Source organism: Anomaloglossus baeobatrachus, chromosome 8 (genome assembly GCF_048569485.1).
Source record: "Anomaloglossus baeobatrachus isolate aAnoBae1 chromosome 8, aAnoBae1.hap1, whole genome shotgun sequence".
NCBI lineage: Eukaryota > Metazoa > Chordata > Amphibia > Anura > Aromobatidae > Anomaloglossus > Anomaloglossus baeobatrachus.
The window spans coordinates 154,447,665-154,471,744 of NC_134360.1; the positions used below are offsets into that span (position 1 = coordinate 154,447,665).

General features: G+C 46.1%; 1 protein-coding gene across 1 annotated transcript in view; it reads left to right on the forward strand.

Moving 5' to 3' along the window:
• Positions 1-24,080, forward strand: part of F13B (coagulation factor XIII B chain) — a 116,865-nt gene that overhangs the window by 24,427 nt on the left and 68,358 nt on the right. Inside the window, exon 2 of the mRNA XM_075322038.1 lies at positions 9,903-10,103. Coding sequence (XP_075178153.1) covers positions 9,903-10,103 — 201 coding nt within the window. The remainder of the gene's footprint in view (positions 1-9,902; positions 10,104-24,080) is intronic.

Consider the following 24,080-nt stretch of genomic DNA (forward strand, 5'->3'; position numbering starts at 1 on the left):
TGATGGAAGCCATTTAAACTTGTCAAAAACTCTCAAAAATGTTTTTTGGTGTCCTTGATATATTCAGGGATATTTCTAACCAATGGTTTCAAAAGATTGTCAACCCATCCTCTCAAGCGTTCACAAAGGGAACCAATGCTGGAAATAACAGGTCTAAATTTATGTGGAACAATCCCCTTGTGAACCATGGGAAAAGCATGGTATATGGGAATAACCTGATTTTCGACATACAAATAGTCAAAGATGTTTTGTGATATAACACCCAGATGTCTGCCCTCTTGTAACAAAAGGAATAATTATTTTTGGAATCTCACAGTGGGATCATGACTTAATACTCTATAAATGTCACTGTTATCAAGTAGAGATCTATTTTACAATCCATAAAGTTCAGTATCTAGTACAATGATGGCTCCCCCTTTGTCTGGTTTGTGAACAATGTTTTTGTTGTTTTGTATTTCTTTCAATGCAATTTTTTCTTGTTTTGATAGGTTATTATATTTTTTATTTGTATTATTAGCTGCTAGATATGTTAGTTCTTCCTCTATGACATCTTGGAAGTAATCTAAAATGGGAGGTCGTGACTGTACTGGATAATACAGAGAATTAGCAGTTCTACATTTTTTCGTATCTATGGCTGCAGTAAAACCTGTCTCTGCTTGTAACTGTTTCAATACAATCAAATTCTGTAAATCCTGAAAAGAAGGTATTATTCCATCAAATACAGCTCCATCATCAGATTCCATATTATTTCCTTCATCAGTGACATCGTTATCATCATTATCCAAAAGATGACATTTACCTGTTATGTTTCTCGCAAACCTATTCATGTCCAACATTGTAGTAAATAAATCAAAGTCGGTGGTTGGAGCAAAGCCAAGTCCTCTGGATAGCACTTTGATATGAGCATCACTAAGAATATTTGCTGATAAATTCCATACTGGACTGGAAATGGTTACATTTTCTTCTTGGTACTTTTTTTTTATTTCTATTTATGTTTAGATCCTGCCCTTCTTCCTCGTTTTTTGAGCCACCATATTTTATATATTTTTTGTTGGTATTGGAGGTTCTGGGTGGGCTTTCCGGATCCGTGTCCAAAGATATAGCTGTGTTAATAGATGATGCTGATCCCACTGACGTATCAGGATACGAAAAATTGACTTTTTTATTATTTGATTTTTTTCAGAATTGATTTCTTTTTCTTCCATGTACAAATTGTATTGTTTTCATCGTCTTTACTATCTCGGATGAATTTCCATTTTTTAGTATCCAGTATTTGATTCTCCAGGGATTCAACTTGAGCATTTAATTTTTTCATGAGTTCCAGGTGATTATCCGTTTTTTTTTCAATGATTCCATAGTTGTATAGGTTTCAACAATATTTTCTTTAATTTTTTTTAAGTTCCATGTTCTCGTATTTAATAATCAGTTTCATCAGATTAAACGAACAAGTCAACAAAATTGACTTCCATTCTTCTGTAAATGACTCTGGGTAAGGATATGTACAAACTTTATTGAGTCTCAAGCTTCTAGTGATCATTTCTTTTTCTGCATAATTAGTCAAAAATTCTACATCCAGCCGCATTGTAATATCATAAAACATCTTTATCATCTATAGTTTAGTGGATAGGCAATGTTTAAATAATATTGATTACATTAATAATGTGGTGTATGTAATGCAATCTATTCATATTATAAGGAGGTTTTCTAATATAGGAAATCTGGTTCCAGCCTCACAGGTCACACCTAATAATTCTGTTAATTATGCTAATGAAAGTTTTTTCACATGTTTCTTCATTAGTGTGGATTCTTCACTATATCTAGTTTTTTTGGTCAGTATACATACAGTAGGAGTGTACATAATTAAGGCCAAGAGATTGGCAGAAACGCGTTGTCCTCACTAACCACATAGTCCCATCAGGGGGTAGTCATGACTATTCCTGTATTTTAAAGATTTTTTTTCTTATAAATTTGGACATTTTATACAGATCACATTCAACTGGTTCCTTACAAGTGCAGGATATATGATTTTCTTTATTTTCATACGGCTGCTCAAACAAAGTCCAGGTTGCTACAAGGATACCAGAGAACTGGAGGAGGTGAGCTAACAATTTTGTTTTAAATCTTTCCCTTGACTCTGTGGCATTGTTCAACCTGTCAGCTGCTGTTCATCAGCACTTCCCTTGTCTCTATATCTCTTAATTTCCTATTACTCGGTGCTGGTGATATTTGATACAGCTTTATCAAGTCTTCAGTGCAAGCAGGTGGCTTGCATATGTGTCGCCCCAGGGATGTTGTTCCTCTTCAGGGACGCCACAGGGCTTCTTCAGTATGGCAACAGGTACTGTCAGTTTTGTATATGTGTCGTGACGCCACTCACGGCTTGCGGTCAGGGATGTGGATGACCGCCACTGCAGATTTTACGAGCGTCTGGGGCTGATGGGGTCTGCAGTCAGATGATGTAGCTTCCCGTGTGTGAGGCAGACCCCAGGGGCTCGGGTGAGCAGAGTAGCGGGTCCGGAATAACACAGGCTGAGTCTAAAAGTCTTTTTAACTGCTTTTTACTCACTTTGATGTTGCTGTGAGCTGACCCGGGCGTTGCTGTGATAAACCAGGTAAGCACCAGGGGCTCCTTTGGGCCAGTCTGAAAGTAACCAGTCAGCTCACTTTCCTAGCACTTCTGTGTTCGGATCACCCCCTGACTTGAAGTACCACGGAGGTCTATCCAGGGAGTCGCAACTGCCTTTTCTCCCCTGTGTTTGGCCCATTTGCCGGTATAATGGACCAGGTGTGATGGCTTCAAGCTCTGTCTCCTTATGGGTCTATGCGTTGCTACTGAGGCTCGGACTCTGTGTGGTTAGTGAGGTACCTGTAGTTCCCCTCACCGGCAGGTTTGGCAGATCATTAATTTGGAGTCTGCTCTAGGGACCTGTTCCCCGTACGTGCCTAGTCACCCGGAGCACCTCTTTACTCTAACTACCAGGTGACCGTTCTCCCCTGCCAACTGTCACTACACCGCGCAGGGTCTGACTAGTGGCCACGCGCGTCTCCCCTAGCGATCGCCGTGCTCCACTACCAGACTGGCTCGCTCCACTCCTTTCCTGACAACCTCTGCCCTTTAGCGCTCAGCCCCTCCACTACACCTCTTGATGAGATTTGAAAGCTAGCCCCCTCTGGAGACTACCCCAAGGGTCCCCTCTAAAGTTGTGGGAGACCTGGTTGCTATGTGTCTGTGCGTACACACCTCATTCTGGCCCTTAGGATTACCTGGAAGTACTGTCCCAGCATGGGAGCAGTACTCAGTGGTGCCTGACCGGGTCAGGGGCGCCACACATACATCTGGGAATCTTAGTGATAGTTGTAGCTTCTCTCCCTGAGTCAACTAGAGTTAAGTTGTTTGTTGTTTTCCCTTGTTTGGTATCCCTGTGTGTCCTTTTGTGCCTAGTGGGGTTGATGAAGAGCTCCTCCCATCCGTTCCTTACCTATGCCCCTTAACAGGGTCAGGTATCTGGCTCTGCGCAGAGGTGCAGAACTAATATGGGGCAGTGAGGGAACCAAGGGACCAGCAGTAGACTTGGTCAGGAGTCACCATCTCCCCGTTCCCTAGACACAGGGTTTTCCTTCCCTTTCGCCATTCACTTGGTACTACTCAGTACCTAGTGTGACATTATCACCAGCCACACATAAAAAAACAGACAAGTGTTTTGTTTTTTTCTTTCGTTGTTCTGTTTCTTTTGGGGGTTTTTTCTCCATGGATCTGTGGGGTAGACACACCCACCCAAAGCCCAAGGTTGCTCTCCTTGACAGGTTTCCAGGGAGTAGAGACAAATTCTTAGTGTTCAAAAAGACCTGTAGATTGTACTTTAGGCTTCAGCTTTAGGCCTGCTTTGCACATTAAGACATCGCATGCCGATGCTGCGATGTCGAGTGCGATAGTCCCCGCCCCGTCGTACGTGCGATATCTTATGTTTGCTGGCGTAGCGAACATTATCGCTATGCCAGCTTTACACGCACTCACCTGTCCTACGACGTCGATCTAGCCGGCGAACCGCCTCCTTCCTAAGGGGGCGGGCCGTGCGGCATCACAGTGACGTCACACGGCAAGCGGCCAATAGCAACGGAGGGGTGGAGATGAGCAGGATGAAAACATCCGGCCCACCTCCTTCCTTCTCATAGCAGCCGGGATGCAGGTAAGGTGATGTTCCTCTCTCCTGCGGCTTTACACACAGCGATGTGTGCTGCCGCAGGAACGAGGAACAACATCGTTCCTGTCGCTGCACCGACATTATGGAAATGTCGGAGACTACACCGATGATACGATAACGATGCTTTTGCGCTCGTTCATCGTATCAAAAAAGTTTTACACACTACGACATCGCAAGTGACGCCGAATGTGCGTCACTTTCGATTTGACCCCACCGACATCGCACCTGCAATGTCGTAGTGTGCAAAGCCGGCCTAACTCCTCTGGGGATGAGGAGCTGTGAATGGGGATTGTGGTGTCGCTGTTATAGAGGGATCCACAATTCTAGGATTTCTCTTTGTCAAAATAATCTAGTTGCCTTTTGTTTGTGGATGGATTTTTTGAGGCCTTTGGTGTCATATATGATGACCCTGACTGGCTGATTCACCTCCAGCAGGTGAATCGGTCGGCAGAGACTTATTGCTAAAGATTTTGTAGCTGGGCAATCAACAAAAAGTGGAATGACCTGGCCTTTAGAAACCAGTTTTGCAGGGACTTTCTGAGAGGTATAAAGATGCCTTGGTGATTTATGAGACCTCTGAGACCTTGGCGGCCACCATGTCCTTGGCAATATGTGTGGATAGACGCCTCAGAAATAGATTGGTTAGACCACTTTCTCCGGAGACCCTATCTTGGGGCAGCACTCCATTGTCGAAGGGGGCGCAATCTGTGGGAGAACAATCACTCATGGTTTTGGAGGAGCCCAAATAGTTATTTGGAGCCACTTCACATGTATAAGCTGAGATCCACCCTAAAAAAGGGATTTTTTTGTGGTAGAGCAGGTCCTTTTATTGGAGGCTGCCCTTCAATTCCTAAGCAAAAATAAACATCTGGAGGTCGGCTGAAACCTGGGTGGTGAGGATGTGGACAATCGGGATGTGTGTTTATCTTCTACATGCCATGGCTACTGGCTGTGTTATGTAGCAGAGCTGAAGCGGCGTGGGACCTCGTGTGGATTATACCAGACCTGCAGGATGTTGGGGGTTAATAAAGACATGAAGGAGGGTGTTTGTTTTGTACTTTATTCCAAATAAAGGATTTTTCACTGTGTATGTTTATTTACTTTAATTTACAGGTTAGTGTGATGCAGGTATCTCATAAACGCTTGTGCTATCACTAACCTAGGGTTTAGTAGCAGTTGTGTGCTGCAGTTGTGAGATTCAGGTCTGTGAACTCAGTGACCTCCACCTGAGGTCAGGTTACCTGCAATCACAGGTGAAGGATCATGGAAGCCTCCAGCTGTGACCGCAAATGACTTGAGTGATGTCGCCGCTCATTGCGCAGATCATTTATTCTCTGAAGCTCTCAGTGAGTGGTCGTGCTCTATGGCCACTCGCTGTGATATTCAGATGTAGCAGAGCTGGATGCGGCATGGGACCTCGTGTGGATTACGCCGGACCTGCAGGGTGTTTGGGGTTAATAAAGTGGTGAAGGAGGGTGTGTGTTTGCATTTTATTCCAAATAAAGGATTATTCTCTGTGTTTGTTCTTATTTACTTTCATGTACAGGTTAATAATGGGGGTGTCTCATAGATGCCTGTACCATCATTAACCTAGGGCTTAGTAGCAGCTGTGCGCTGTTATTAACCCCTCATTACCCCGATTGTTACCGCACCAGGGAAAAGGGAGGAGCTGGTATTGTACCTGGATTGTCACATCTAATAGATGCGGCAATACCGGGCGGCTGCGGACTGAGAATACCAGCCCCCAGCCAGCTTTATATTGGCTGGGTATCAAAATAAGGGGGGACCGCATGTCGTTTTTTTAAATTATTTATTTAAATATTAAAAATAAAAAAAGCCGCATGCGGTTTCTTTAAGGCCGGAGTCGCACTTGTGAGGGACTCCCGCGAGACTAACATCGCAGCACAGCCGCGTACACTTCTGACAGGAGCGTGCATGTGTTTCTAGGTACATGCACGCTAATGTTCAGAGATCGCAGGCTGTGCCGGCTGATGTCATGCCAGACTCGCACGAGTCTGACAGCTCATAACCGTCACAGCCGCGCACACGTTTGACAGGAACGTGCATGTGTTTCTGAAACACATGCACGTTCACCATACGGACCCGCAGAAACTTGCACTGCTTCGCCACCCGATCGTCCTGCCGCCTGTGATTGGTTGCAGTCAGCTGACACGCTGACACTCAGGGTAGGTGTGCATCTAACTGCAACAAATTACACACGCCAGTGGGTGGGGAAAACAATGAATATTGAATTGTCGGCTCTGGAAGGGAAAAGCGTGACCCTGAAGGAGTTTGCTGCCATGACACCATGAGCGCTCCTACCTCCTATCCCGTCCACAAATGTTTTAATCTCCGGATTCTGGTCCCCATAGACTTATATGGGCACCGGAATCCAGAGTGGATCCAGATTTTTTTATTCAATCCAGCAATGATCCGCCAGTCCCGGATTTTGGAGTTTTCGATCAACTCTATACATGATATAAGACTGAGGGTAGGACCCTTGCATTGTGAAGTAATTTCCTGTTATGTCTTGGAAGGCCTTCCCACTCCTATCATACTCGGTCTACCCTGGTTGGTGAAATATAATTCTGTGGTGGATTGGCAATCCAGGGAAATAGTGGAGTGGGGAAATTACTGTCTTGATAATTGCCTGCACACTTCTCTCTCTGCAGTCACTAGGGAGACCTCACCAGCATTTTCGGCAGGTTTTGAGGATGTATTTTCAGAGAGGGGGTGTCAGGATTTGCCTCCTTATCGTGTGTCCCACTAATCCCACTGTCCCATTAATCTGTTTCATGGAGCAAAGCTACCCAAATCCTACTATAAATCTGCCATACCTCGAGTCTGCCAAACGTGTCAGTCCCAGGCAGGCTAGATGGTCTTTTTTTTTTTACAAAGTTTAATTTTGCTGTCACTTATCGTCCAGGGGTTAAAAACATCAAGGCAGATACTTTATCCCGGAGCTTCCCTGGTGATAGTGATCATGTGAACCCTTTCTCCATTTGGCAGAAGGGGGTGGCAGTCTCAGTCTTGTGCCCAGACCTGAAGTGTAAGGTGTTGGAGGCTCAGGGGGACGCCCCAGCCTCTTGCCATTCAGGGAGGTTGTTTGTACCACAGAATTCGCACCGTAACATAATTGGAGAACATCGCAATACTGACTTGTGGGTCATTCGGGTAGTAGAGAAAGCTTGGACCACCTTTCTTCTCGCTTTTGATGGCTGGGGTTGCATCAGGATGTAGTTGATTATGTGTCTGCTTGCAGTATTTGTGCACGTTTCAAGGTTTTGCATACTCGGCCGTCTGGTTCTCTCCTGCCATTGGTTATCCCCAGTAGACCTTGGACACATTTATCCATGGATTTTATTACTGAACTACCTTTGTCTGAAGTTAAAAATGTGGTCTTAATGGTTGTGGATACGTTCAGTAAGATGGTTAATTTCATCGCATTACCAGCACTCCCGAATGCCAAGACTAGCTCAGGTGTTCATCAATGAGATTGTGAAGCTTCACAGGGATCCTTCCGACGTGGTCTCAGATTGGGCAACTCAGTTTGTTTCCAAGTTTTGTGCTCGACTGGGGGTACAGTTGTCTTTTTCTTTTGCCTTCCACCCCCAGTTAAATGGTCAGACAAAGTGCACAAAGCAAAATTTGAAGACTTACCTCAAGTATCTTGTCTTAGAGAACCAGGAGGATTGGGCATCTTACTTACCGTTGGCCGAATTTGCTATAAACAATCATCATCAGGAGTCTACTGGCAAATCACCTTTCTTTAGTGCATACGGTTTTCATCTGCAATTTGGTACCTTTAGTGGTATAACTACTATGCGAACATAAATTCTGCACCATAATTACAATCAGTAGATGGTGCAACAATTGTAATGTCAGATCAGATCCATGTACATTTGTATCGCAATACAACTCTCAGTATGTCCATAACAATATTAAGGAGATACTGGGAGTTATGATTCATAATCAGATTGAAAACCATACAGCAATCACAGAAATGATGCGATGTAGTCATTATCACAAATAAACAATTACATCCAGGTTACCTTATAGATGACGTCATCTCTGATTGGAGTTATTCACTTTATTTTCATCTTGTACAGACATCATGATGACTTTTCACACCCAAAGCTCTTCAAATTTCTCTCCCCCTTGCTCCCCACACTGTGTCCACACCCATCCCACCCCCCAATCAGCCATTTAGCTGTGTCTATTGGGCCACTACACATTCAATTCCTTTGGACCAAACTGACATCTAGAATAAGTAAAAACTGATGCTGCTCTATGACTTCCAATAGATGTCAGTTTTGTCCTAAGGAAGTGGGAGTGAAGCGACACATTAGCAGCCATTGATTGGCTAAATGTCTCACATGACATTAAGGCGGGCTTTGCACACTACGACATCGCAGGTGCGATGTCGGTGGGGTCAAATTGAAAATGAGGCACTTCCGGCATCGCATGCGACATCGTAGTGTGTAAAGTCTCGATGATATGATTAACAAGCGCAAAAGCGTCGTAATCGTATCATCGGTGCAGCGTCGGCAAAATCCATGATTACGCTGACGCGACGGTCCGATGTTGTTCCTCGCTCCTGCGGCAGCACACATCGCTGTGTGTGAAGCCGCAGGAGCGAGGAACATCTCCTACCGGCGTCACTGCGGCTTCCGTAGGATATGCGGAATGAAGGAGGTGGGCGGGATGTTTACATCCTGCTCATCTCCGCCCCTCCGCTCCTATTGGCCGCCTGCCGTGTGACGTCGCAGTGACGCCATACGACCCGCTCCCTTAATAAGGAGGCGGGTCGCCGGCCAGAGCGACGGTCGCAGGACAGGTGAGTCCATGTGAAGCTGCCGTAGCGATAATGTTCGCTACGGCAGTTATCACAAGGATATCGCAGCTGCGACGGGGGCGGGGACTATCGCGCTTAGCATCGGCCTGCGATGTCGCAGCGTGCAAAGTGCCCCTTAGTCACGCAAGCTCTGGGGGACCCAATGCTGTCATCAGAGAAAAGTCCAGACTTTTTTTTTTTAATTTGCAATAGGGAATATGGTAATTGAAAAGGGGTTATCCAAGTTATGGACAACAGAATTTCTCCAAGGAGTGGACAGCCCTTTTAACGTTCAGAAATGTTTCTGTCATTTGTCCCTTTTGGCCAATTCTTTTGTGTTTGTTGCTGGGATGCTAAAGTTGTTACAACGTATTCTCACCACCTCTATCAACCTAATCCTGGTCTCCTAAAACTTGTTTACCTCATCATTGTTCCGAGATCAGGGAAGCAAAATAGATCTAGACCTGATGTCATATTTCTTCTGCCACCTCAAAACATTACTTATTTTTACTAATTCTTTCTGAATATCACCTGCATATGGCCATCAAGTCATATCATCCAAAAATCCAAAACATGTATTATCTCTTCTAAATCTATTCTCTGTTCTTGCTTTCTCTAATCATATATTTTAACTGGTGTGAAATGAATTTGAAATAACGCATTTAATCTTTTATATTTTCTCCAAAACAAATATTACATTGCAGTGAGAAATAAATAAGATTCACAATATGACATTTTTGTGAAAACACATTATTAGTAGAATACGTCCTTTATATGCATTTTTCTAATATTTAATTTAAAATACTCAAAACTATTGATGTTCTTACATAAATATGTCTACATTGTTCAATTTTTATTTTTTACAGAAAAAAACTGTGATTTTCCTGAGATACAAAATGGGAAGATTGCTCAGTACTTTTACATATTCAAAAAGTTTTACTTCCCAATGAAAGAAGGCAAAAAACTATCTGTATCTTGTTCAGCTGGCTACACATTTCAGTCTGGAAAGCAAGAAGATGAAATTGTATGCACACCAGAAGGATGGGACCCTCCAGCAATATGTCTCAGTAAGTTTGAAAGGACAACTTCAATTCTTAGAAAACACATTAACAAATGTCCAACGATCACTGGCAACTGAGGCTTTTTTATGAGACAAGCCAAAGTACAATGAATACTGAATGCAAAAGTGATATATTTAAAATATATGACATGCCAGCACTGGGGCCATGGGGCACTTGTTACTGTCTTTGTTTGGGATGCTGCGGTGGCAAGGACCGGTTCCGTGACCCCGTCGATGTCAATTAAAAGGGGGAGAATAGTGGGGACGATGATAGTTATTCGTGACGCCACCTGTGGTACTCAGCTTGAAATAGCCGACGCTGCGGGATCTGGACCGCTGGGGCAGATGGTGACGCAGCTTGGTTGGTATAGCTCTCCACAGGTAGAGCTAGGCCCCAGGGACGATGGGAGTAGTAGTCTTTGATGGCAGGGATGCAGGGCTGGAGGCGCAGGTGAATAACGAAGCAACACAATGCAGTGTCAAGGTTTTTACTCACTGTAGCAGGTTCCAAGGTAACACGACTAGTCAGTGACCGCCTTTGGAGTGCTGGGTTCCACTGTGATGGGCTCCAGTCGATTTGATCCCGGGTAGGTTGGAGGTCAAGACCGGTGCACCTTTCTTATGTACCTTCCCTGGTCGCCTTCCTGCGCTGACTTCTCTCCCGCCTTTCCCAAGACTACGCACACAGTGCCCTGAGCCGGTGTCTGCGGACCCTATAGGGTGGCTTGAAGCTCTGTCTCTTTGCCCTCTATGGTCACCTTCCAGCGTATTCGTGTGCGGAGTTGGCTTCGGTACTAGCTGTATTCTTAGCCTCTGGTTTTACTAGATAAGCACGTTAGTTATTCTCCTCTAGTCTAGGGACCGGATCCCTGTCTGCGGCCAAGTCCCTCCACTCCAATATGTTGTATGTGGAACGAGACCATGGGTGTATGGCACACTTTCCCATAGGCTCTAGGACCCCTTCTGTCTTGTGCCTGGGTCGAGCTGCACCAGCTCCAGACCACAGGTCTTCCCCCGTCCACTGCTCCTTTCCAACTCCCTGTCACTACAGTGTGCTCCCACTCACTAGGCTCCACCCCCAGGTTAGGTCGGATTAGGGGGAGGGAGATACCATCACTAGTGGTGGCTATACATAGCATTAATGGCACCAAGCCCTAACCCTGACCCGGTGGGGAGCTGCTAACTGAGAATGTTGTTTTGTGTGCATACCGGTGGATGATCTCTTCCTTACCCAGGATGGGGCACCACACCTCTGGCTAAGATGCAGTACCTTTGTGGCCACTGAAGCCTTCGGGGCGCCACATATATACATCTCATCAAGTGATGGCATATTACTAGTATCACTTTACGATCATAATGGTCAAACCTCAGCAACCAAATGAGTCCTAAAAATGTAGAGGCTGCAGTTCTGATTCACTGCTGTGGCCCCGTTATAGTCTTTCCCTGCACAGTGTTGAGGCTGAAGGATAGACAGGATCTACTTTGGGAGCAATTTAAAGAATGTTGGAACAAGGAGGTGGGTGCAGAACATCTTGTTCTAAAAAATGGTGAACTGTTCGTTTTTGAAAACTATTTTTATAAAGGAACACTACCCTATGTTTGGGGCCAGGAACAACCAGTAGTCATAACCTAAAGTCAGGACTTAACCAAGATAGGTAATACTCTTCACAATTACAGGCTTGTTAGTCTAAGGTGTAAAGTCTCTCCCTGTGGAGACTGAAGTGCCTGAAATGCCAATATAAGAAGACTTATAAGCTATCCAATACTTCTCTGGTAAATAAAATATGCAAATAACCTCTGCAGAGAGTATCACCAGCAACTGGAATTACCAATTCTAACTGTAAATATTGTCCTTTTAATTAGGCTTGCCACATGACTTAGCATAAAAGCCAAATCAGAATTTCTATTTGCATACATCTGTTTCGGTGTGTTGACCCTCCTCAGTGAAAAGCAAGATATATGTTTTGGCTGTATGAGAGGCCTCTGGCTGGTGTCTAAGGGGTAACATCTCTCCTTGAGGAGACTGACTTGACAGACATGCCAGTGTAAGGAAACTTTTAGGTCATATAATGCTGCACTGGGAAGTGAAATATGAAAATTGCCTCTTTAGATAGGAAAAGGACTTGAACTCTCGTGCCACCTATTGGAAGTAGCAATCAAAAAAGTCAATATCAACCCTTTAATGCAGGGGTGGGGAACCTCTGGCGCTTGGGCTGTCTGCGGCCCGCAATTACTTTTTCTGTGACCTTCAGGCAGATTCCCAGAGACCGCAGTGCTCCAGCGGAAGCCGCATCTTGCTGGCTGATGGCCCTTTAAACTCTACACAGTGTTTAATGCTGAAGGCTGGGATGCATACACCAGAGGATTACATCCTCACGCTGGCAAATGCCAGGGTGAGGATGTACTTTGTGGGCGAGGTAAGCGTGCAATGTGCTCTCATTCCACAGAAGAGGAGCGGCTGCCCCAGTGTCCTGCAGGTTTGTTTGAGCTCCCAGGCCTATCTGAGCCTCTCCAGCCCCTCAGTGCTGCCTGTCTGAGCCTCTTCAGCCTCCCCAGTGCTGCCTGTGTGTGCCCCTCCAGCCTCCCCAGTGCTGCCTGTGTGTGCCCCTCCAGCCTCCCAGTGCTGCCTGTGTATGCCCCTCCAGCCTCCCCAGTGCTGCCTGTGTGTGCCCCTCCAGCCTCCCCAGTGCTGCCTGTGTGTGACCCTCCAGCCTCCCCAATGCTGTCTGTGTGTGCCCCTAAAGCCTTCCAAGTGCTGCCTGTCTGAGCCTCTCCAGCCTCTCCACTGCTGCCTGTGACTCGCCCACCCCAGGGCCTTAGGCGACTCGGTGTCGGGCCGGACTAGTCCGGGGTAGTCAGCGGTAGCGGGGCCCGACTCTGTGGCCCTGGTGGGGTCAGTTAATGTGGCGGTATTGAAGGTGATGATAGTGTTAAAGTTTATATAAGATTCGTGACGCCACCTGTGGTAATTTGCAGCTATGGAGCCGCAGCTGCTGGAAGGGACCTCCGGGGCTGATGTTATGCCAGCTAAGGTGTTTCTTGCTCTCCACAGGTAGAGCGGGTACCCCGGGGCAACCTTTGGTGCTTGGTGAAGTCTATTGTGTTGTAGATGCAGTGCAGGATAAAACAGATGACACAGGGCTTGCAGTTCAGATGTTTTACTCACTGTTCAGTTCAATTCGGCCGCGGACCGGTTGCCCACGGCGTGTCAGGATCCGCTGTCAGGGGCTGCCGCCAATCCCAGGTAGTTCAGAGGTCAATACCGGTGCATCCCTACTGTGTCTCTTTCCTGACTGACTTCTTAGCCTTGACTCTTTTAGCTGAGCTGGTCTTGGCCTCCACCACAGGGCCTGTACAAAGGGGGCTAACCGCAGTTGTATCTTGCCCCCTTCACCGGGGATCTGTGGTGGGTTGTGGCCCTGGGCACTTGCAACCACCCCAGGCCTTCGGTTTTACTTTTGAGGAATTATCTTTCTTCCCTCTGTCTGGGGACCGTCCCCGAATGCAGCCAGATCCCTCCACCCGATCTTCCAGTGGAACAGGCCATGAGCCAGTATGCCCTACCGTGGCCCTGGAATCCTTTCTTTCTTTCTTTAGGTGTCACCTGGGCCTAACTAGACCCCAGGATCTCCACCAGGAACTTCTTTTTGTCACTTTCTCTTCTATCTGCTGTCCTCTCCTGACAGCCCACCTCTTCACTCCTTCTCCCTCTCAACTCTAGACTCACTGCCCTTGAACTTCCTGGTTGCCTTGTCTACTCACCCTTTCTGACTCCTCCCTCACACCCACTGGCTAGGCCCCACCCACACTATTGGGACCAGAAATGGGACTTATGGCCCCATGAATACATCTATGAGGGTTGCTGCCACTATCGCTGACCCAGTGTATGCCTACCAATTGGTGTGTGCAAGTTTAGTCTGTGGACCGGCATATGACCTCATTCTTGCCCAGGATGGGACATCACACCTCTTTCTGAGGTGCAATATCTCTGTGGCGACGGAAGCCTCAGGGGCGCCACACCTGTCTGAGTCTCTCCAGACTCCTAAGTGTTCTTTGTTTTGTGGTTATTTCGTTTTACTTATTTGATTAGTAATGGGGGTCTCAGAGAGAGATAATGGTTCTGCCCATTACTAACCTCCGACTTGATGACAGCTGTCATTTTTTTTTTACTAATCTAGGGCTTAATGGCAGCTGTGAGCTGTCATTAATCCCTTATATTATAACTATTGCCACCACACCAGGGCAATCGAGATGAGCGGGTTAAGTGCCAAGAGTGGTGCATCTAATGGATTTGCCAATTCTGGGGAGACTGCAGGGCCTTCCTAGCCTGAGAATACCAGTTCCCAGCTGTCAGCTTTATCTTGGCTGTTTATCAAAATTGGGGGGACCTCACATAGGTTTTTTTAATTGTTTATTGAAATAATTTAAAAAAGCAGCATGGGTACAATAATTGGAAAAAAATATGTTGATACAAAGCCAAGATAATGCATACAGGTGGGAGGCTACAGCCTCCAGCTGTCTGCTTTATCTGAGCTTGGTATCAAAATAATTTTTTCCAATTATTTATTTATTTTTAAGCTCTACTCCATGACCCAGACTTCTAGCATGAGGGCAACCAATCACAGACATCAGCACACCAGAAGTCTGACAGCAACCAATTACAGACGCAGTTACAGAGGGTGGGCGGGTTAAGCAGTGAATATTCATAAGGTTTCATGAGCAGACCCGGAAGCAGTGTGAACACTGTGCAGAAACTCATTAAGTATAATTATCCTGCTTTAATCATCATTTTGCGTCCTTTTTTTTTTAAAAAAAAATGATTTTGGTGGCTGAACCCAAACAGTAACACGGATATCTGTGGGAAGTCCGTGTTTGGGGTCCATGCATGGGCACTAGTTGTCCAGTACGGACACCAAACTTTACAGTTCAGGTCCGCCCATCACTAGTTAACACTTTATTGGTGTACATGGTGAACAGTATAATATTTAAAATGTAAAAAAGAAATGGCACAATTAGTTTTTTGTATTCCTTCCCCTGAAGAGTTGATAAATGTTAATTAAGTTACATGTGGCCCAAAATAGTGCCAGTTGGACATACAACTCACCTACAAAGAAAAAACAATCTTGCATCTTGTTTATTTTGTGCGGTATGAGTAATCTCCCTCAGATGATTATTATTACTTTTCTTCCTTTTAACCAATAAAAACATAAGAACATAATATAAAAATGACCCACCCAGGGGGCGGAGCCGGACATGGCCGAGTGAGGGCGCTGCTTGCTGGAGCTCCTCTAAATAATCCCCTATAGAGCCGATTTATTATTTACAGTGGGCAAATCTGCACCAAAAAAAGAATAAGCCCAACACCTCAGGGCAACCCCCTGCATCCCAGGGCACAATCGGGGCTTACCTCACCCGTTCTCGGGAGCCTGGGACCCTGCCACAGCCAGGAAGACAACTGCAGCCTGCAGGGCCGGAAGGGAGCACTATCTCGGTGCCCGAGGGGGCGACAAGTCTGGAGACCCAAGGAAGATGTGAGGCAGCAGGGACCCCCCGTGATCCAGGAGGACCCTCCAAAGGTCTCACGGCGGCGGCGGGAGCTGGCGGAGCCCCCGCAATGGAGGAAGCGGCACCACCAGAAGCGCCATTCCAAGATGGCGGCCGCGATCCAGAGATGCTGACAGGCGGACCAGGGCTGGAGGGCAGGCCGGCCGCGACTGCAGCTCTGCCCGCCTCGCCCTCCCCTGTGTCTCTGATGGAGCCGGGGAGCACTGCTAACTTACCTGCGGCCGGCACCAGTGGAGCTGGGGGAAGTGCGGCGTGCAGGCGCGGGGCACACATGTCCTCGGACTCAGGAGATGACTCACCGCTGCGGGCCCGAGCACTGAAGAAGCAGGTGCTGCACGGAGAGGCTGCACTACAGGCACCAGTGCCCCGTCTACATCCACAAGCACAACGATCAGAGGTGAGGAGGGAGTGGCAGCTAGCCCTGATGGTCCCCAGGGGAAGCTGGAAATAGAAGAGGGCTCCCTGAATTTTGGTGGGCTGCCAATGAGTCCTGGGGGATACCTCAGAGGGAAGTACCCCCTCCCTCCCCAGATCGGTGGTCCACTGGATCCTCCAGGGCTGAGAGCCCGACAGCCGCAGGCGGTGACCTGGAAAGGGGTCCATTGATCCCCATGAATGGGAGACCCAGGATACTGGGGTCACCCCCAATTCGTCATGTATCTGTGCTACAAGTATGGGACGACATAAAAAGCCCCCAAAGCACGCAGACGCTAATATATGGTCCAGCCCTACAGGACTCTTTCTATGCATACCCCACTATGTCTCACGCTACCGCCTCGATGGGCGAGGATCGTCCGGCATCCCTGGCAGACCTGCGGTCACTGTTACAAGCGATCCCCACCAAGAACGACATTGCAGCATTGGCTAATCAAGTGGTGGCGGAGTGTAAACAAGAATTTATCCAACTGCGGCAGGATCTCTCCTCACTTACTCACAGGGTCGACACCCTGGCAGAGCGGCAATCAAACTCCCAGGTGTCTATTCAATCTATCCAAGAGACTGTAGACAACCTATCCAAGCAACTATTTGCCCTTCAACAACATGTAGATGATTTAGAAAACAGAAACAGACGGAACAATCTACGTGTTAGAGGTCTCCCGGAATCTATTGCTGCTCCTGATATTCCTGCTGCTCTCCGTTCCATTTTTAATAATTTGCTAAAGAGGCCACCTGGAGCTACCCTTGAACTTGATAGAGCCCATAGGGCTCTACGCCCGCCGGATCCAGATGACTCCCGCCCGAGAGATATCGTATGCAGAGTGCATTTTTTCGCTGTAAAAGAGGCCATTCTACAAGCAACCAGGAGGAAACAGAACTTGTCATATAATGGCTCTACCATTCGCATAATGCCAGATCTCTCACGGCACACTCTGGCCCAACGTGCGACTCTTAAGCCCCTTCTTGATGTCCTAAAAGAGAGGGGTCTACCGTTCCGGTGGGGATTTCCATTTTCCCTATCGGTACAGAAGGACTCCCGATGGATGGTGGTCCTACGTTCCCCAGAGGACCTCCCGGCTTTTACTGAGAGTCTGAATCTGCCTACAATCTCTATTGCAACCTGGCCGACTACTCTACTCCAGCCCTGGGGACCGAGGGGATGTCCCACCTCTTCTAGACCAACTCCACCTTCTGAGTCCAGCAGGGGGTTACCTCCAAGAGGAGAACGGGGCCATAGGGCGGGCCGTCCGCGGTAACCGATATAGAGGAAATTAATAGCTAAATACGCCTGTATGACTTATACCTTTTACAGTATTTTGAGTTACTTGGCTTCCACACGTTGCCTTCCAGTCTATTCATAGCCCGTATTACATAAGCATTTGTCACTTTTACCGGTGTCTATGGTTATCCTTAATGTTTTTTAGTATATACAGAGCTCTGCTTGGTTATGTCTGACATCCTTTTTCCCCAAATAGGTTGGGATCCCCTGTCCTGCCTAGATGAGGCGGATATGTTCCCTAGGAACGTTTGTTCGGATTTAGTTTGTTGTGCTAGGCCTTTTTTGCCTGTTGTTCTTCTTGTTTTCTTTTCTCTCTTCCTTTTTTCCCCGCTACATTCTACCTTCCTCAAGTCTTCTCTTCTCTCTATCTCCGGCAGCCGGGCTGATCGTATTCGATCCCCTCTCTTATATATCTCTCATGTCCTATTGTCTTATAGATGGCGGACCTAACCATTGCTTCTTTCAACGCCAGGGGCCTCAATGTTCCGGAGAACAGGTCACAGATACTGTATCATCTTCATAAAAGGAAGGTGAGAATAGCGTGTCTCCAGGAGACACACTTCAAATAAGGACATGCCCCAATTCTTAAAAATACATATTACCAGACATGGGTGTCCTCGGATAACCCTGACTCCCGCTCTAAAGGGGTGGCGATAGCCATCCATAAATCCCTCCCTCATCAAATCCTAAAGTGCACGACAGATAGTCTTGGAAGATATATTACTCTCTCGTTAAGGGTGGGGAACCCATATCTTCACAATAATTAACGCATACGCCCCAAATCAAAAACAGGACAGTTTTCTTTCCCGTTTGATCGACGAATTGATAAAGCAGCAAGTCTCGGAGAGGTAATTATTATGGGGGACTTTAACTATTCTGATATAAATTGGGGAACAGAAACTTGCAGTTCCAGCAAAGGAAATAGATTTTTGATAACAATGAAAGATAATTACCTTTCACAAATGGTACATGACCCCACAAGAGGGGGAGCACTACTAGACCTTGTACTAACCAATAGGCCAGACCGCATATCAAATATACAAGTTGGGGGTTACTTGGGGAATAGTGATCACAAAATAATAAGTTTTCATGTATTCTTTAGTAAGATGTATAGTAGAGGGGCTACAAGGACACTAAACTTCAGGAAAGCAAATTTTAAACAGTTGAGAGATGATCTTAGTGCAATAAACTGGGATGATGTACTAAGTAATAAAAGTACACGAAGCAAATGGGAGACTTTTATGAGCATCCTGAATAGGGCTTGTGCAGAAAATATACCCTATGGGAACAAACATGCTAGAAATAGGAAGAAACCCCTATGGCTAAATAGAGCTGTAAGGGAAGCAATAAAAGAAAAACAGAAAGCCTTAAAAGAATTAAAGAGGGTAGGTAGTGATGAGGCATTATATAATTATAGAAAATAAAATATGTAAAAAGCAAATTAAGTTAGCTAAGTTTGAGACAGAGAGACTCATTGCGAGAGAAAGTAAAAATAATCCTAAAATATTCTTTAACTACATAAACAGTAAAAAACTGAAAAGCGATAGTGTTGGCCCCCTTAAAAATAGTCTTGGTGATATTGTGGAAGGGGATGAGGGTAAAGTCAACCTGCTGAATGAATTTTTTTCTACGGTTTTTATACAAGAAAATGCCATGGCAGATGACATGACCAGTGATGCCATAAATTCACCCTTGAATATTACCTGCTTAACCCAGCAGGAAGTACGCCGCCGCCTCGAAATCACTAAGGTTGACAAATCTCCAGGCCCGGATGGCATACACCCCAGAGTACTACAGGAATTGAATTCTGTGATAGATAGACCATTATTTTTAATCTTCACAGATTCCTTAATAACAGGGTCAGTACCGCAGGACTGGCGCATAGCAAATGTGGTGCCAATATTCAAAAAGGGGACAAAAACTGAGCCGGGAATTTATAGGCCGGTATGTTTAACCTCTACGGTTGGTAAAATCCTTGAGGGGTTCTTGAGAGATGCTATACTGGAGTATCTCAAGAAAAATAACCTTATGACAGAGTATCAACATGGGTTTATGAGGGATCGATCCTGTCAAACTAATTTGATCAGCTTCTATGAAGGGGTAAGTTCAAGCCTGGACCATGGAAATGCAGTGGATGTTGTGTATATGGACTTTTCAAAAGCTTTTGATATGGTGCCACACAAAAGGTTGGTACATAAAATGAGAATAATGGGGATAGGGGAAAATATGTGTAACTGGGTTAAAAACTGGCTCAGTGATAGGAAACAAAGGGTGGTTATTAATGGTACGTACTCGGACTGGGTCTCAGTTCATAGTGGGGTACCACAGGGGTCAGTATTGGGCCCGCTTCTTTTCAACATATTTATTAATGACCTTGTTGGGGGCATGCGGAGTAGAATTTCAATATTTGCAGATGATACTAAACTCTGCAGGGTAATCAATACAGAGGAGGATAAGTTTATATTACAGGGAGATTTATGTAAATTGGAGAATTGGGCTGAGAAGGGGCAATTGAAGTTTAATGTAGATAAATGTAAGGTCATGCACTTGGGTAGAGGAAATAAAATGTATGATTATGTACTTAATTGTAGAACACTGGGTAAAACAGGCACAGAAAAAGACTTGGGTGTATGGGTGGATGGTAAACTTCCCTTTAGTGGACAGTGTCAGGCAACTGCTGCCAGGGCTAATAAAATAATGGGATGTATTAAAAGAGGTATAAGTGTTCATGAAAAAAATATAGTTCTACCTCTGTACAAGTCACTAGTGCGACCGCACTTTGAATACTGTGTACAATTCTGGTCACCGATATATAAGAAGGACATAGCTGAACTGGAAAGGGTGCAGAGAAGAGCGACCAAGATTATTAGAGGAATGGGTGGGCTGCAATACCAAGACAGGTTATTAAACTTGGGGTTATTTAGTCTGGAAAAACGAAGGCTTAGGGGGGATCTAATCACAATGTATAAATATATGAGGGGACAGTACAGAGACCTTTCCAAAGATCTTTTTACACCTAGGCCTGCGACTGGAACACGGGGGCATCCGCTACGTCTTGAGGAAAGAAGGTTTAATCATAATCACAGACGAGGATTCTTTACTGTACGAGCAGTGAGACTATGGAACTCTCTGCCGCATGAGGTTGTAATGAGTGATTCACTACTAACATTTAAGCAGAGCCTGGATGCCTTTCTTGAAAAATTTAATATTACCAGTTATGTATATTAGATTTTATGACAGGGTGTTGATCCAGGGAACTAGTCTGATTGCCGGATGTGGAGTCAGGAAGGAAATTTTTTCCCCATTGGAACTTGTTTGTCACATTGGGGTTTTTTTTTTTTTTCTTTTTTGCCTTCCTCTGGATCAAAATGTTAGGCTACGAGTTGAACTAGATGGAATTAGAGTCTCCCTTCAACCTTAAAAACTATGATAATATGATACTATGATACTATGACGCCGCGATCCCCCTGATACAGGGTACGGTGATTTTATGTGGTGACCTTAATGTCACCCTGGACCCTACTTTAGACAACTCCAAGGGGAAATCTAGCATTGCATACACTACCATTAAACGTATTAAAAAAGCTTTACTGCGCATTCAATTGTTCGACTCCTGGAGAATACAACACCCGTCGAACAGAGACTATAATTTCTATTCCCATACTCAGGATTCCTATAGTCGTCTTGATTACATACTAATACAACATAGCGCGCTCCCTTGGATCCAACACACGGGCATGGATAACATACTATGGTCAGATCATGCGCCGGTTTATTGCACGATTGAGATCCCCTCTCTTTCGGCTCCTAGAGGGTCGGGGCGGCTGAATGAGTCGTTGCTACTGGATGAGCTTTGTGTTTCTGATATCCAGACCTCTATTGCAAGGATCATGGAGGACCACTCAGTAGATAACACAGCCCCCACTTATAAGTGGGAAGCATTGAAATGTGTCCTACGAGGTATTTTTATTAAGCACGGGTCCCGAATTAAGAAAGAAAAGGCCCAAGACAAAGCTCTCCATAGGGTTTCTGAACTGGAGCTCATCCACAAGCGAGCCTTATCGGCCACAAATTTACAAGGCCTCTTACGAGCTAGGTTCGAGGTTAAAAAACTGCTTGATTCCTCATATCAGCGTCTAATACAGGTGGGAAAGGGGAGGTTTTATGAGTTTGGGGATAAACCCGGCATACTGTTGGCAAATGCGCTGAGGGAGGAGAGAGCCCATACCCTCATTCCCTGCATCAAGAACTCACGCGACAAATTACTTTATGCCACCCCGGACATCTCAAACACCTTTCACGACTATTATTCCAAGTTGTATAATTTACCTGTCGAGCCCCCCAGGTCGAGTGATGGGTGTCCTTCAATGCTCTCACCTTTTAGATGTCTCGACAGCTCTGTAATTAATAACCTGGAAAGCCCATTTCTACTGGAAGATTTATTGGCAGTGATTCGCGACACTCCAGTCAATAAGAGTCCTGGCCCCGATGGGTACCTCGCCAAATTTTATAAATCTTTTTCAGAACAAATGCTCTAATGCTCCTTTCCTTTAATTCAATTTTGGAATCTGTCCCCTTTCCGCCCCATTCCACCACGGCTCATATCTCACTACTCCGTAAGGCCGGAAAAGACCCCACGGCGTGTAGCAGTTTTAGACCGATATCGCTTCTTAATGTAGATTTAAAAATTTATGCCAAGCTTTTGGCAAATAGACTTGGCCCTTTGCTCCCCGACTTGATCCACTTCGATCAGGTCGGGTTTGTCCCAGGTAGAGAGGCAAGGGACAACACCATAAAAACCCTGGATTTAATCCAACACGCACATACTAAAAAACTCCCCTTGATGTTGCTGTCTTTGGATGCTGAGAAGGCTTTCGACAGAGTCTCCTGGCAGTCGCTCTCTCAGACCCTGGACCATATAGGCCTGGGGCCAGTTTTCTCGTCTAAAATTATGGCTTTATATCATTCCCCGACTGCTCACCTTAAGATTAATGGCACTCTATCGAGACCCTTCTCCATCCGAAATGGGACCCGGCAGGGATGCCCCTTGTCACCGTTACTGTATGTTTTAGTTATAGAACACTTATTGTCGGCCATCCGAGCTAACCCAGACATACAGAGAATCAGGATCGCCAATCAGGAGCATAAGTGCGCTGCCTTCGCTGACGATCTCCTTGTGTATCTGTGTAATCCCATCACATCCCTCCCGTCTTTAATGATGGAGCTAAACCGTTTTAGCAAGTGGTCCAATTTTAAAATTAATTTCAATAAATCAGAGGCCCTAAATATCTCTTTACCCCAAGCAACTGTGAATGTTATAAAACCAAACTTCCCCTTCAGGTGGCCACCCCACGGTAGTATTGGATATTTGGGCATCAAGATCCCTTCTGACATGTCCAGGCTCTTTCAATTAAACTACCAAAGCTTCCTGTCACGGCTCGAGGGGGACTTGGCTCTGTGGCATAGGGGCACTCTTTCATGGTTTGGCAGGATCAGCGCACTCAGGATGACGGCTCTGCCGAGATTGTTGTATTTCATACAGACGGTTTCGGTCTACGTTCCAGCAACCTACTGGGCCAAGATGCAGTGCATATTTGGTCGATTTGTTTGGTCTGGAAGGCGTGCCCGTATAGGGGGTAGCGTCTTAACTAGGACTAAGGGTGCGGGAGGAACGGGACTGCCTGACTGTAGAAGGTACTACCTGGCAGCCGCTCACGCCAGGGTCCTGGACCTTTTGCATAATTCTGGTTCTAAGCTTTGGGTTTGCCTGGCACAAGATATGTGCCCCTTATCATTACCGACCCTGCCTTGGACCTGGCCGCTCGTCACCAAACATAAGATTGAGATGTCCTATAGCACTAAACAAACATTGAAAACGGTTCACTCTGTGTCATCGTGCAATCTCATGATCCAGCCTAGAGGGCCCCTTATGCCACTAACTGATAACCCGGAGTTTTTACCGGGAGCGTCATCCAACAATTTTCTAGGAAGCACGAAATTGAATCCTTTGAGACTAAATCGGGTGGCCCCGGGGGGGTCCCTCCTCCCACTACGGGAGATGGTAGAGAGCCGTAATTTCAAACTGTGATTCCATTTTGAATACGCCCAACTCAAACACTTCTTGACCTCACAAGACACCGTCGTGGCCCACCCCTCACCCCAAACTCCCTTTGAAAACCTTTGCACTGGGTCCTCTGATACGCGCCACGCAATATCAAGGGTGTACAAGATTATGACGAGTGCAGTAGAGGTGTCGCCTCCTCGCTTTTGTAAAGCATGAGAGTTAGAGCTTAATCAAACGATTCCCGGGAATCAATGGGAGCGTTGTTTCCGCCTGACCCACAGGTCTGTGGTTGCCACTAGGATGCAAGAAATCAGCTATAAAATACTTTCCAGGTGGTACAGGGTCCCGGCGTCCCTTCATACATGGTGCCCCGAAATACCTGACACTTGCTGGCGATGTGGAGCCCAAGGAGGCACCATGTCTCACATCTGGTGGCACTGCCCGAGCCTGTCGGTCTTTTGGAACAAAGTACTGGCAGCCAGACAGGGGGCCACAGGGATCGTAGTCCCCAGTCGCCCGGAGGCAGTTTTACTATATATCTGTAACGTATCGGAAAGGGTTTTTAAGAAATCTATCTTGGGCCACCTTCTTCAGGCTGCCAAGACAGTGATCCCTCGGCGCTGAAAAGATTCTAACCC